Source organism: Neospora caninum, chromosome II (genome assembly GCF_000208865.1).
Source record: "Neospora caninum Liverpool complete genome, chromosome II".
Lineage (NCBI taxonomy): Eukaryota > Apicomplexa > Conoidasida > Eucoccidiorida > Sarcocystidae > Neospora > Neospora caninum.
In genome coordinates, this window is record NC_018387.1 from 1,401,892 (window position 1) to 1,414,849 (window position 12,958).

Here is a 12,958-nt window from a genome sequence, read left to right on the forward strand (position 1 = left end):
GTCCACTGTTCAAATCAAAGGGTCGTCAACGAAACCTTTGTTAACGAGAACAAAATACTATTAGCGAGCTCGTACACATTAATACGCTTGATGCGCAACAGGGAAACGCGTGAACCGTGGTCCCCCCCTTTCGGAGTATTATCCCTCAAAGAAGGACGATGCCACGGAATGAGGGCAGCAGGAGTTTTGCAAGCACACAGCAGAAGAAGAATTATTTTTCAACGTTTCCACGGATTCGACAGCAGGTAATTCTCCTTGGACGCCGAGCATGCAAGGCGCCCGGTTGCGTGCCAGTTTCGGCAGGATCGTCCATTGGTGTGAGGACGAAAAAAGCAACTCTTTGGGCAAAGGCGCTGCCTAGAAGTTCTCGCGCATGCAGTAAGAAAAAGTCGCGATGCTCTCTGGAATGAGTCGAACCGCGCATACAGACAAACATACATTCACAAGTTTAACGAAGCAAGCACACCCACACGAGGGGATGAGTAAAACGTTTCGCCACACTGTACGACAGAAGATTTCCGTAGGCGGGCGAGAGTTGGGTGTTCCGTTTTTCCAACACAAGTCTCAAGACGGCTCATGACGCGGTGGTATGGAAATTCCACTCTTTGCTGTACTATGATAAAAAACGTGTACACTTCTCAAACAAAAGTATGATACCAGTGCGTTGGTTGCACATCGATGCCGTCCGCTGTGTTGGGCGGGTTGATACACAAGGCGCGAATCTCTTCAGGCTGATGATCGTTGCTCTAAATTTGTGAGTTGTTTATGAGAACAGCCCACTTCCAGAGGCGAAAGTCTTCAAAGGAATGTGTCTTTTTTTGTTACGGTGCTCCTCGTGTACAGGTTTTCACATAGATCCGAATGCACAGCCCGGCTTTTTCTGCGCTAGATTCAATGAGGTGCGTGTGTACCAGTAGCCAACTACGCCTCTCACCATTCAGTTTGACACGGCGAGGTTGCGTTAGGGTCGGGCCCTTCCACTTGCGTTGTTCCATTTGCACAGCATACCGCGTCTCACCACGACAGCCAGAGAAACTGCACTTCAGAGCATCTTGTGTCTGTCTTTTGCCGCATGGAGCAGTCGTGACGCAACCGTCCTACTACGAATCGGTGAGTTATATTTCAATCCCCCTTGCTCTTTGCCTTGAAGATTGAGGGCAACAACTTTGAGTTCGCATGTGACAACCCTCATGGATCCCTGCCAGGGTGGTACCTGGAGTCCTGCTTCGCGTCACATTCGCTTGGTCAGTGCAGGACAATACCCTTTTGGCACTCACTCGGCTTCTCGCAAAAAAGCTCGTCTAGCTGTGTAAAGAAGACTGTGTCCACTGGGGTGACGCACTGTTCAGCAGTCACCGGCTCCACGAACTGCGGCTCTCTCACAGGTTCACGTATGGTACAATACAGCGTACATTACTTCTTCAACTCACTCGTGGTTTATGTGACCTGGTTCCTCCCCCAGTCCTGGAACCCCACTTGAATTATAGGATGCCAACGCGGAGCTGCGACACTCCAGAAAGCTACGCGCCCGGTTTTTAGGTGTTCAGTGGTGCGCATCTCAAGTGTGACAGCCCATATGCTTATGCCCATGATTGCGACGCAGACGTAAACTAGCCGAAGAAAGAATAGGTTCTTTCAGGATAGTGCTAGTGAGGCTGTGAACACGCACAAAGGTTCTCCACTGCAGGTGTGTTAGCGAAAGGTGGAAGAAAGACTAAATTCCCAACAGTATAGGCCGGAGGAAGCCTCCGAGTACGAGGCTCTTGATTGGAACATAGCAAAAACGGTTATATGATGATTTGAAACTGCTATCATTATCTCTGTCAGTCGAAGTACCTCTCCAACTCTGTTCAGTGGAGCCCGCAAGAAAGCAGCTGCATACTTGATAACTGTATTCGAGCGATAACATATCTCTTGACTGGTATACGTTTGTGCGCACGGTGACAGGCCGTATGCGATGTGCATTACCCTAAATGAGAACCTACAAAGACCAAAAAATTCACCTGGAGCTCTAAGCTGTCTGAGAGAGCGCCCCCTACACCGCTCACCGCCATGAATCCAGACTGTTATGCTTCCCCCGGAAAGGCGGCAGTACAGCGGGAACAAGACCACGTTCCACACACAGTGGAACCGCTTCACTTTTCCGCGAGATAAATTCATCATATATCGTGGGATACATTCTCTGCTGTCGCTTCTCTTCTCCCATTTCCTTTCGATCACTGTCCCGTACCTGTTCGACGGCAGGTCATCGATCAAATGCACAGCTAATCCCTGACGTATGTTCGCGAATACACGTAGAAAGTCGCATATATGCAGACAAGCACTCACACCGACGTCTGTACATTTGTACTCTCATGTGGAAATGTGTGCACACCCAAAATTTCAACCATGTAACCAGCACTGGGAAGCTATTTCCCAAACACACTTTGCTCCCCTGCGCTGACGGTTTTCACATGTGTATTTTCTCTTAGCATCATCGTTTTCCATCGGGAAAGCGCCTCAGAAGAAAAAATTCGACCTGGAGAACACACCACCCCCCTCTACTCAGCCAAACGGACCTACAATCCCGCTTTTCTCTGATGTGCCGCAATAAACAGCTATGCCTTTCGACTGGCTTGGTCATGCAGTCCCAACACACGGTGCCGTTTTTCTGAAGGCCGAGGAAACATCCACTCGGCGATCGAATTCGCGTAGCTAACACATAAGCAGGGTCTCCAGTACACTCTACTGTGTCGTCCAGGGCCTATGGTTTACACAATTCGTCGAAAGACACGTGATTGCGCATGCACCTGTATGCAAGTACAAACTCAATAAAAACCCGATATAATTCAGGCTTTGTCCGGGAAGTTGCAACCATATTTCTCCAGCTTATCAGAAATGTCGTCGAGTAGTGGCCTGGAATTTTAATGGGAAAACACAAGTAACAACAACGCAAGAACTCAGGTTATACTTTTGCTTTCCAAATACGGGTGCACGGCCTCTGGTCCCTTCATCCAACGATATAATGTGTGAAATCGATGTGCTGCACGGTCTCAGCAACTTCACAACCTCTGCGGACGCCATAGAGGCAGCCAGCGGAGAATTAACATCCTGCCTTCTCCTGGAAGTCCTCGCTACTCTTTAGATGTTCCGCGTTTCACAGTTAAAATTCCTCACCTGCAGACTTCCGACAGCTCTCTCGCGTGGGCTTCGATGCTGGCTTCGTCTTCGAAACCGAGCTTTCTGTATCGCAGAAAACATGGAAAACGGAATAGAGATAGGGCGTTCTTCAGGTCCCACAGTTTCCAATGTTTCTCATTCCGTAACGGCAAATCTACAACACAGTTGCCGGCGGTGTAATCAAGCTCTGGTACGCAACAGTACAGAAATACCACGATCAAAACCGGTCGCCAGGTGGACGATTTTGAGTCAAAAGTCATATATATATATATATATATATATATACATGCATTTACATGTGCGTGTGCATGAGCATCTATCGATAAGTATCTGGCTATCTGTATGGATTCTCTTAAAATAGTACAGGCATTATTTATGCAGATGAATACTACAAGTCTGAAGACTCACTTGCATAGATCTTCCCGGCTCGGGCAAAGATTGAAAGCCAAAGAGACAACGTTCGAAACCATGAAGCCTGTTCGACAAAAGGAGCACTCCCGCATCACAAACACCAGGCACATGGAGCTGACGAACATTGACAGGAGACGGAGAAGAACAGGAACGAGAGCAAAAGTCTGCAGCCTGATGGAAAGAAAAGATCTGAGAGACTTCGAACCTCAGGTGTGGCCTTGCCTCCTCGAGGCGTACGCAGCCGCTCCGTGTGCAGCTGAAGAGACGCGAGATAAAGAAGCGCAGAGGGACAAAGCACATGGCGGGAAAGCGGTTGCGAAACGCGTGGGGCGAATCTTTCCAAGTGCAATATGTAGCCTGTCAAAGAGCAGTTGATGTTTTTCACCAGCTGTGTCACCTACCGTGGTACGGTTTGAGGACGCATTGGTAAACCTCCGTGGCACACTCCTTTGCAGTTTTGTCTTTCATCTTAAAAATGACGTTTTCAAGGAATCCAACGATAAAGTCCAAGGCCCGTTTCATCCACAGCAGATTCTTGACTCCGTTGTTTGCATCTTTCCGCAAGAACGCAACCCCGTTCTTCTTTATCTCGTACGAAATCATCATTTCTACCGTCACGGGCCCGACATCAGGTTCCGCAGCTCGCTCCCTCTCGACTGCTTCCTTCAACTTCGTGCTCGAGTTTTTGAGATCTTTCTGAAGAACAGGTTGCATACGAAGACGTAGGCGAAGAAGACAAGCCGTCACTTGCGGAGCACAGTAGTCTTGTTATGCGTACCTACTGTGTTTTTCGATCAGCCCGCCTTGTGTGCGAGGACACTCCGAAGAAGCATATTCCATGTACAGACGTACTTACGGAGGGAACTATGAGTAAATATAGGTAGAAACGTGTGTGGCTGCAGATACGTGCAACATAGATGCATGTGAACGCACATCAAACGGAGAACGACCTAGCAAGTGTCTTTCCCTGCACCAACACGCGACTGCATCCCCACGTCTTCCAGCACCTTTTCGTAGGGAGCCTTTGCATGTCGTGTCACGAACTAAGACGCCTTCTTCCTATTGTCACTTGAGGGCTCAGCAGCGTCTAACATCTCGAATATAGCTTTGCTTCGCTACTGTCTAAGCGCCGCCATGACCACAACTTCAGATTATATGAAAAGACCCAAAGCGACGCCTGGAACTCACTCGTCGACGAATGCATACATGTATACCCATGGGCACGTAAATATGTGCGTGCTTGTATATGGTCATGTACTGGCGTGTGAACGGGCGCATTTCTTAATACGTACATAGATACGTGTAACTGACCACACAGTTGCGTCAGCATACAGTTGCTTATTCATTCACTGTCGGAAATTGTTCAGGGGGCAACGTCAACGACCCCTTTTCCTTCTGCGATTTCGTTTGATTACCTTCAAAACATTCGCGACCATCCCGGCACCGAAGAAGGTGTCGTATACGGGAATTATCGTCGTCGCGACGTCGGCCAACGGCTCTGCAGAAAGTTCAAACTCAAAAAGGCTGCCTCCCTCCCTCAGACTGTTGACGCAGGGGAAAGCGGTACGCCCGTCGGCGGCATGCGAGAACCACACACATCTTATCGTTGAACAACTGGAAGCGGGGGGCGATGAGATAGAAAACACATGCTTACAAAGATTTGCATATATGAATGCAGGGATAAAAACAGATGTCCGCACAGATACATTTATATATATATATATATATATATATATATATATTCAGATATGTGGGGGTATTCCTAAGTGGATATGTACCGGTATATATGTCTCTGTATACTCATACACAAGTTTACGAACATGTGTAAGGAGTGCAAGATGCCTGAAACGCAGCTACATATCCTCATTTGGGCAAGCAACTTCTGATGAATGAACTAGCTGCGATCCGTGATATTCTGCGGCGATAGTATACAGGACGCACAGACCGAGAAATGTTCGAAGCGCGAATATCCCGCGTGAACCTTGCATAACTGGCAGAGTTCTCGTTTTTGCCGTCCCGGTGCAAAAAAAATTAGCCAAATGTGCTGTTAGCGCTATCGACAACCACAGAAAAAACTCAGGTGTACGTAACATGGAGCCAGAGCCGGGGTCCGGCACGACATATGAGTCCATATTTTTGGAAAATCGAAGTTTTCCCCGGAGTAAGTACAAGCGTACCGCAGAGAATCCCTCCATCGGGAGCTCGAGCCTTTGAAAAACCTGACCTTAGGGCGAGGAAGAGACCTTCTCCCTTGATAGGATTAGGGTCACCCCCGGCTGCAGCTGTGCTCATGTTGAAAGTTAGCGGGAGAGGACGATGTCAGGAGGGCAAGGGCCCCAGCAACAAAAAATAAAGATTCGGCTAGTCCTTCAAGAAACCACACTCAGGCTTCTCGGAACCTCAGCCGCCTTGTCCTGTAGTACGTACCGCTCTTCCGCAGCGCCTTGTTCCGAGTTGTGGTACAGACATATACGAAGACAGCGAACTCTTTTGACCGTGAGCCAGAATGGAGAAACCTCCCGTCAGAGCCCAGATAGACTTAACAGGAGAGACATTTACTTCCGTGACGGCAAATCTTGACTTTGCCGTTCACGTGGCTTATAAATTCTGTGTCACAGTCAAACTGCTAGGGCACTGCAATCCCTTCTTGCGGGTTTTGTTTCCCAGTCGACGACGTAGTCGCTGGTGTGCGGCAGGATGTCTTCTCGGGACCCCAGCCAGCTTCGACTTTTCTCACTCTTCTTCTGTTGGTGTCGAGAACCCCAACGCATCCACGGTGGACACAAGCGCAGCGGACAGAGACACCTGTTTGCTTGTTACAATCCACTAGTTTATTGCTGGCAAAAGAAGATCATCACACCCGTTTTTTAAATATCCCATAGTACATTGGTACAGTCGCCCTCCCCCCTCCTCCCATTCGACATCGCATTTCGCGTACCGCGCCCGCTCTAGCAACCGTAGACAGAGGACGGCGGCATTTTTTAAAAGACACCAAAACCGCGCACACGTCGTGAGCGCCCAAAAGTCAGCACTCAGGAAAAGGAGTTGCGCTGTCGTTCAGGCGGGTCGGCTGGTAGATGCTTTAACTGGGGGCGAGACACGTTTGTGTTTTGTCTCTGCCACACCTGAAGTCGACAGCGAAACGCTTTACCAGCAGACAGTCGACTCTCGCACGCCATGTGGTGCTTCACGTAAATTCTGGCGCCCTATACTCGCTGTCATGTTGCCATGACGTCTGTTTAAATAAAGAACGAGCTCACAGCACAGGAGATGAAAGTCGGGGGGATTGTTGTTTCAGCACTAGCTATGGCCTTCGGAATGTTCTTAACCAGAGGACAATATGGACATGTCTGATGACATGATTGACGCAGAGGGCATACAGGTGGCACGGTAGTGCCTTCACCGGGTGCCCAACCCGCTGCAAGTACATGTGAACTCGCGGTTACGATGTTACCTTATACTCAGACAGCTAAACAACTCGCCTCAAATTAGTACACACGTAATATTGCCGCCAACGATTCGAGGTCCAGAAGTGACCTAGACGCGCTCAGCTATATCAATCGAGGCAACAGTTACAGGGAAATAGATGCGGTGGCGTCTGCCTCCACTCAGTTACGAAGAAACGCATGTATGCGTGTTCCATCGAGCGGAAACTTGCAGACGAAGCAATTTTTAAAGTGACACTTCTCGGGGACAACTCGGTACGTACGATTAATAACGATATACATCTTTTGATTGCGGGTGGATGGAACATCATTGTATGGTTCCGTCATCCTCCATGCAACTAAATGCAATCAGATCCTCTTTACCTCTCCACCGACCGAGCATGTTCTGAGCTCTGTTACTTCCGTAGGCAAAATTCTACGGCTGGGCACGAGAAAGGCTCTACGGTGAACAAGGCTTTCTCGAGGGGGTGCACACCGTCATGAACCGCATTCGGTCGGAAGAGCCCCTAAAGGAAGGTCGTCTGTAGGGAAGAGAATCACAAGCTGGAGAAATAAAATGGAGACCTCCAGATGGCTAGCTCGAGGAATGCGCCGCGGAAGGCAATGATTCGGATTGAAGGCAAAAAGCTACAGACCGGCGTTTTCTGTTTGAAGCACGTGATTCCCCCTTCAACTACCTAAAGAACCCTAGTTCGTTCTTCGCGAGTTGAGTGCAGCACAAGCGAATCAAATCCCCCGCTCATCACCTGCAAATAACACACGCTACGGCACGCCTTGTCACCGTGAGAAAACACCGCATAAGAACTTTCAACGAAATATGCTGCTAAACAGGGCAAGAAATGGAGTGAGGGGGACAGAAGAGTAACTATCTTTAAACGGTTCCTCAAGATGCTACGAGGTGCTGCAGTTGTCAGGTCCTACCACCCAAGTATCTATCCGATCAGTGCAATTCCAGTGACCTCAGCACGAGGAACACATTAACGAGCTAAGCACGGACGAACGATTAACCGTGACGCCGCCGCATCACAAGGGGACCTTCCGAGGGTGAAGTAGTCCACTGTGCCCGCCCGATCGACCGTTTTAACAGGGTGGGACCCGTTCTGCAGGGCTGCCACACTTTGGATAGGGCCATTCTCGAATGCTACCAACAGTCCTCTCCCCTTTCCTGGGACAATCCATCCCTTCAGAGTGCGTTCCAGGTAACACCGACATTACAACAACCCGTCCCAGCACAAGAGATTCGGTTGTGTATGAAGGCCTCAGGAGGATGGTTCTTTCTGGTGGCGAATCCCCTAATAAATATGACGGCCACTGTTCGTGTCTTTCGCTACGCTCTGCGTGGTCATCACCGCCACCACCCCACTGTTGCCAGGGTTTAAAACTTGGGACGTTCCATCCCGTTTCTCCGCGTTTTCTCTCCGGACTGCTCTGCGCATGCATTCAGCCTCTTTCGAGCCTGCATCTCGTCCGTCGTAAGTGCTTGAGAACGTAGAACGTGAAAGGGACTGCGTTATCCACAAACGCAAAAACTAGCAAAACACGGGCTTGTTGGCCTGTTTTCGTGGGTTGGCTGTTGCTGTTTCATGTAAATTCACAAGCACGAAGCCGCTTCTGTCAAAGTACACCGCTGTCTGCCGAACGGTGTGTTGTGCGTGTCAGGAAGAAAGCTTAGCTTCCTTGCCAAATCCTTCCCTGTTTACGTGGAAACAACGGTATCTGTAGCTTTTTTGCGAGGGACGCCAGTTGTTGAAAACCTATCGCTGTCAGGACGGTAAATGCGTGTTAGCATTTCGTAAAAGCATCATGTCGAGGACGGTGAAAGATTCCATGAATCCTCTTACATGGGAGTACCGCTTACACGGCAGCTGCTTCTCGCAGATGCGCGACCCCGGAGGCAATGGACGCGAGGCTCACTCGTTAAAGTATGAGGATAACGAATACGAATACAAGTACGTAAGAGAGCAAAACTTTGTTTTTTCTGCAGATGCGTTTCACACTTCGTCTATCCATCGCGCCGTCGTCAAAGTTCTTCCTGTGAGGATGCGTCTCAACAAATACGCCGGACTCAGTTTTTGATAAGACTCGATCGCAATGGGCACGGCTCCATGAAAGCAGATTCCGGCAAGCAGCAGGCGCTGTAGCCAGTTCAGCTTTTCTTCAGAGGACATCCACATGGCAAAACAGTTCCACCGAGACGTTTATACATGGGACAGACGCATATTACTTTTGCTTCGTGCACGTTGACGGCTTCCTAGAGGTGGGGTCTTGGTTGTAGTGTGCTACCGTGCTTAGTGGGGATGGTTTGGGAATGTCAGACGTAGGATAGATGTCGTGATTCAGTAGGTGAGTGACTACGCTTTGTTCGTCGTTCTGGTCTGTGTAGCTTTCGTACTGGTCGTTTGAATCGAAACAATTGATACTAGCCTTCGGTACTATAAGAAATGAATGAATACATTTCATACGAACGACGTGCACGTCACGCAACAGCTTTCAGGATAAACGAGCGACACAGGCAGCCATGTCGAGAATGCACTTGTTTTACTGAATGTGTTTGATTGTCATAAGCGAGCCCTACCTGGAAAACTGTTCACCTCAATGAAGCTCGGCAACACCTGTCCACAAAGCGTTTTCATCTGAGTGCGGTGTCTTGTTACAGTCTGGTGTACACTCACTATGTCTTTTGCATCACATACTTTATTTCTAACAGAGATGTTCATTCAGGAGTTTTTTGAGCGTCTCCCTTTACATACGGTCAGCTGATGCTCAAGGAGCAATATCGCGAGGTAGAGGGCTTGAATTTATGATTGGCACCAGGCATGGGTTCCACAGACGCTGCATCGTGACCGTGACCGATTCAGAAGTGATGAGCCTCATACTGTTACTTCTTTCCTCTGAATGTGCTCACCATCTGTCTTTTCCAGAGACGTCACATTAACCAAGAAAGTAAGTCATGCATTGAGGTCGAACTTCCAGAAGCTGTCTCGGTAGGCAGAAGCGATTCATACTTCTGAAGCCTCTTCTTTTCCAAATTGTGTCTTTTTTGATGCAGCAGTACGACGTCTACAGAGAACAACTCAAGAAAAACCCTCGCAAGTTTATTGATGAAGACTACATGTATAACGTTTTGCAACTGCAGCAGACACCTGGCTGGGAACAGTACTATATTTACCCGTAAGTACCCCGGTGAGGGGTGTCGTGGTATACTAGGGGGTTTAACAACTGGTGAGGATATAGTTGAAAACTATACATACCACAGGTAGCGTTAATCTAAAGGTATCCTATGTGCTCATTAGCAGCATCCAGGGCAGCATCGTACTGAAAGACTGTTCGATTATGGTTCAGTCCCTCGAACAGCGAAAGGGCATGGTTGAACTGGGTATCGTATAGGTTCAAGTGGCTTCGTTTAATCAGGACGCATGTATCATCGTATGTTGAAGCATAAAGTCTGTCTACCAGACTAGTTTGTCTAACTGTCCCCGATTGTTACATATCCAAGTGTTGTCAGAAGCCCGTTATGGGGTGAGCTGCATTATAGATACTAACATAATGGAAATAGCGTCCTCCCAGAGGGAACACAAAGAAAGTAGAAAAGCAGGGCTTTGATATGAGTTCCCTCATAGTCAAAAAGTAACCGGACGTGTGCGGAATACATGCTGCAGGATGAACCCGCACGTGCTGTGCTTACGCCGGCCAAAGCGACCATCACCACAGGGTACCATTAATCCAGGTGGCCCCAATGTGAAGGCACGATAATTTCAAGGTCTTAGCAAGCTACCACGTCTACTGGGAGATAAGGAACTCGCCGTTCCATCGAATATCCTTCTTTTTCGTACCTAATGCGGTCGTGATGCACTTTGGAAAGCTCCTCCTTCCTACCGTTGTGTCGACGGATTAAGGATGAATGTCCGTACATGCTGGTTTATTGCATGGCTTTACCTCGGATACATGTTTACACAATGCGCTCAGGAATAACACATGTTAGTGTCAATTGCCTAACGACCATTTGGCATACCAGGCGGGACATGATTCGCGGGGTCGTTTCTTCCCCAGCAAAAACTTGTCACACTTCATGCACACTAATATGTTTCTGAACTGACAGCCTTCTACGAAAAACCCAGATGACTGGGACCCCATCACCATAGTCCAGACGGCCAAAGTGAAGCAAGACGCACGGTTGCTGTCTCTCACTGGCGATGGGCGGATGCTACGAATCTAGTTTCCCATATCGTGGCGGGCGACAAGGAACTAAAACAGTACGTGAATGCTAGGTCAAATAGGGGTCTTCGTTTCTTCAAACATATGCAGAGCTCTCACAGCAAAAACCTAGAGGAGCGGTGTTTCTTCTGAACCACCAGTGGGCACGATGATGGAAGAGATAGCAGCAACGCACGTGGCAGCAGCAATGCTTGCATTTCGGGCGACAACCGACGGCCGCAACTATAGAGATCCAGACCCTGTCTATGGCAACGAGCAAAGAAAACGCTAGCTTAGATTGATTTTCATGGACCCACTCTAGCCTTCCAGGCCTCGAAGTAGCATTTGCATCCGCTGGTGGAAAGACGTCTTCCTCGCCGAATCTACAAGCTGATCGTAAGGCGTGGCCTGCGTGATTCCCACCGAGGTCGAGTTCTGTGTTGTTTTTTCAGAATAGCGGAAGACGAAATGAAAAAAGCGGTACCCACGGGCGAGTCCCTGGCCGCAGCGGACCCGCGTGAAGATGGTCCTGGGGGTCTGGTCTCCCACTACCGATTCGCTAAAGTGGATAAGACAGGGAAGAACGCGCAGTTGGTGTACACACGTCCTGGTTGTTCATAAACGAGTACCGTCAGAACCCTCCGTTTCTCACCCTGTGAAACTAGCTCTGTAACAAAACATGTTTCTCACCGTGAACAAATTTTGAATGTGCGTGTAGATGGGAGCAGGATCGTCCATGAATTCGAGGTAAACTTCAAAATTAACGCCCAAATCAAAGGCCGTCAGCCCCCCCTCCTCCCCTCCTATGTTTGCAACTTCCTAATATTGAAGCTAACTCTTGTGTATTCAGAATAACAGACACCGCTTGCAAGAAGGACCCTCGCAAACGTTTCTCTTCTTGCCTCATCCGCAGACTGTACATATCAGGTCGTTTCGAGTACACTGTAGAGAAGATATATCCTTGTTCTCCATAGTCCAAGCCTAGGTCCAACCATGCCTCCAAAAGGGCCAAGCCTCAATATACAAAATAAAATTGCTATTTCAATACAGTCACCGTGAAGACAGCATTCCCGGTACTGCAGGAACGCGGCCCACCCACCTCCCTTTTCGCCGATCAAACGGGTTCGGCATAAAGAAGCTGCAGGATTTCACCAGAGATAGTATCCACAGTTCCTTCTCCATCCAGGATATTGAGAGCTTCTGCTGCGGGTAGCCCGTGCTTTTCGGCTCAGAGTGGGACTCACCGTACCGCAATAAAACAGGCAAGGTGCTTGAGCCACTTTTTCGGCTCCCTCGCCTTTGCATGAGCCTTACGACACTATGCCAACGCCGCATGCAGTTCTACTGGCGCGCCTGTCGCACGAGCAACAGCGCTTGTTGTGGCACTGTGCTGTGTATCACCCGTAGCTGATTCCCCTGCGGTACTCCGATGTTGCGGGAAGTGGGCGCTCATGCCAGGCAATCCAATGTTTATTCTGCCATTCTTAGTGCCGTAGCGCGTTGCGGATATCGTACTATTATTGTACTTCATATAGGGTCCCCGATCTCGCAGGGGTGAGTCAAATCTAGGGAGCCTGGAAGTTCATCGAACCGACTGAAGGCAAGAAGAGGCTCGCGGGTCAGACAGTCACCCAGTGGAATTTTTCTCAAGATGGTAAGTCTTCGGCGAGGTGCCCATATCGGCGGTGTTTGCCTCCTGACCGCCAGTCTTGGGGTTCTGATGTTCTGCACCGCGCAGATTTCAACCG

General features: G+C 49.0%; 2 protein-coding genes across 2 annotated transcripts; one reads left to right on the top strand and one right to left on the bottom strand.

Annotated features, from left to right (window-relative positions):
- Positions 1–2,828: 2,828 nt before the first annotated feature.
- On the bottom strand, positions 2,829–5,862 carry NCLIV_006120 (hypothetical protein; the record flags this gene model as incomplete). The annotated part of the gene is made up of 6 exons (XM_003880122.1): positions 2,829–2,895; positions 3,157–3,222; positions 3,568–3,634; positions 3,972–4,266; positions 4,986–5,068; positions 5,748–5,862. The coding sequence occupies 6 exons, from the start codon at positions 5,860–5,862 to the stop codon at positions 2,829–2,831; spliced, it is 693 nt and encodes a 230-aa protein (XP_003880171.1).
- A 2,957-nt stretch (positions 5,863–8,819) lies between these two features.
- On the top strand, positions 8,820–10,191 carry NCLIV_006130 (conserved hypothetical protein; the record flags this gene model as incomplete). The annotated part of the gene is made up of 3 exons (XM_003880123.1): positions 8,820–8,965; positions 9,938–9,959; positions 10,069–10,191. 3 exons carry the CDS (start codon positions 8,820–8,822, stop codon positions 10,189–10,191), a joined length of 291 nt encoding a protein of 96 aa, XP_003880172.1.
- Positions 10,192–12,958: the final 2,767 nt, after the last annotated feature.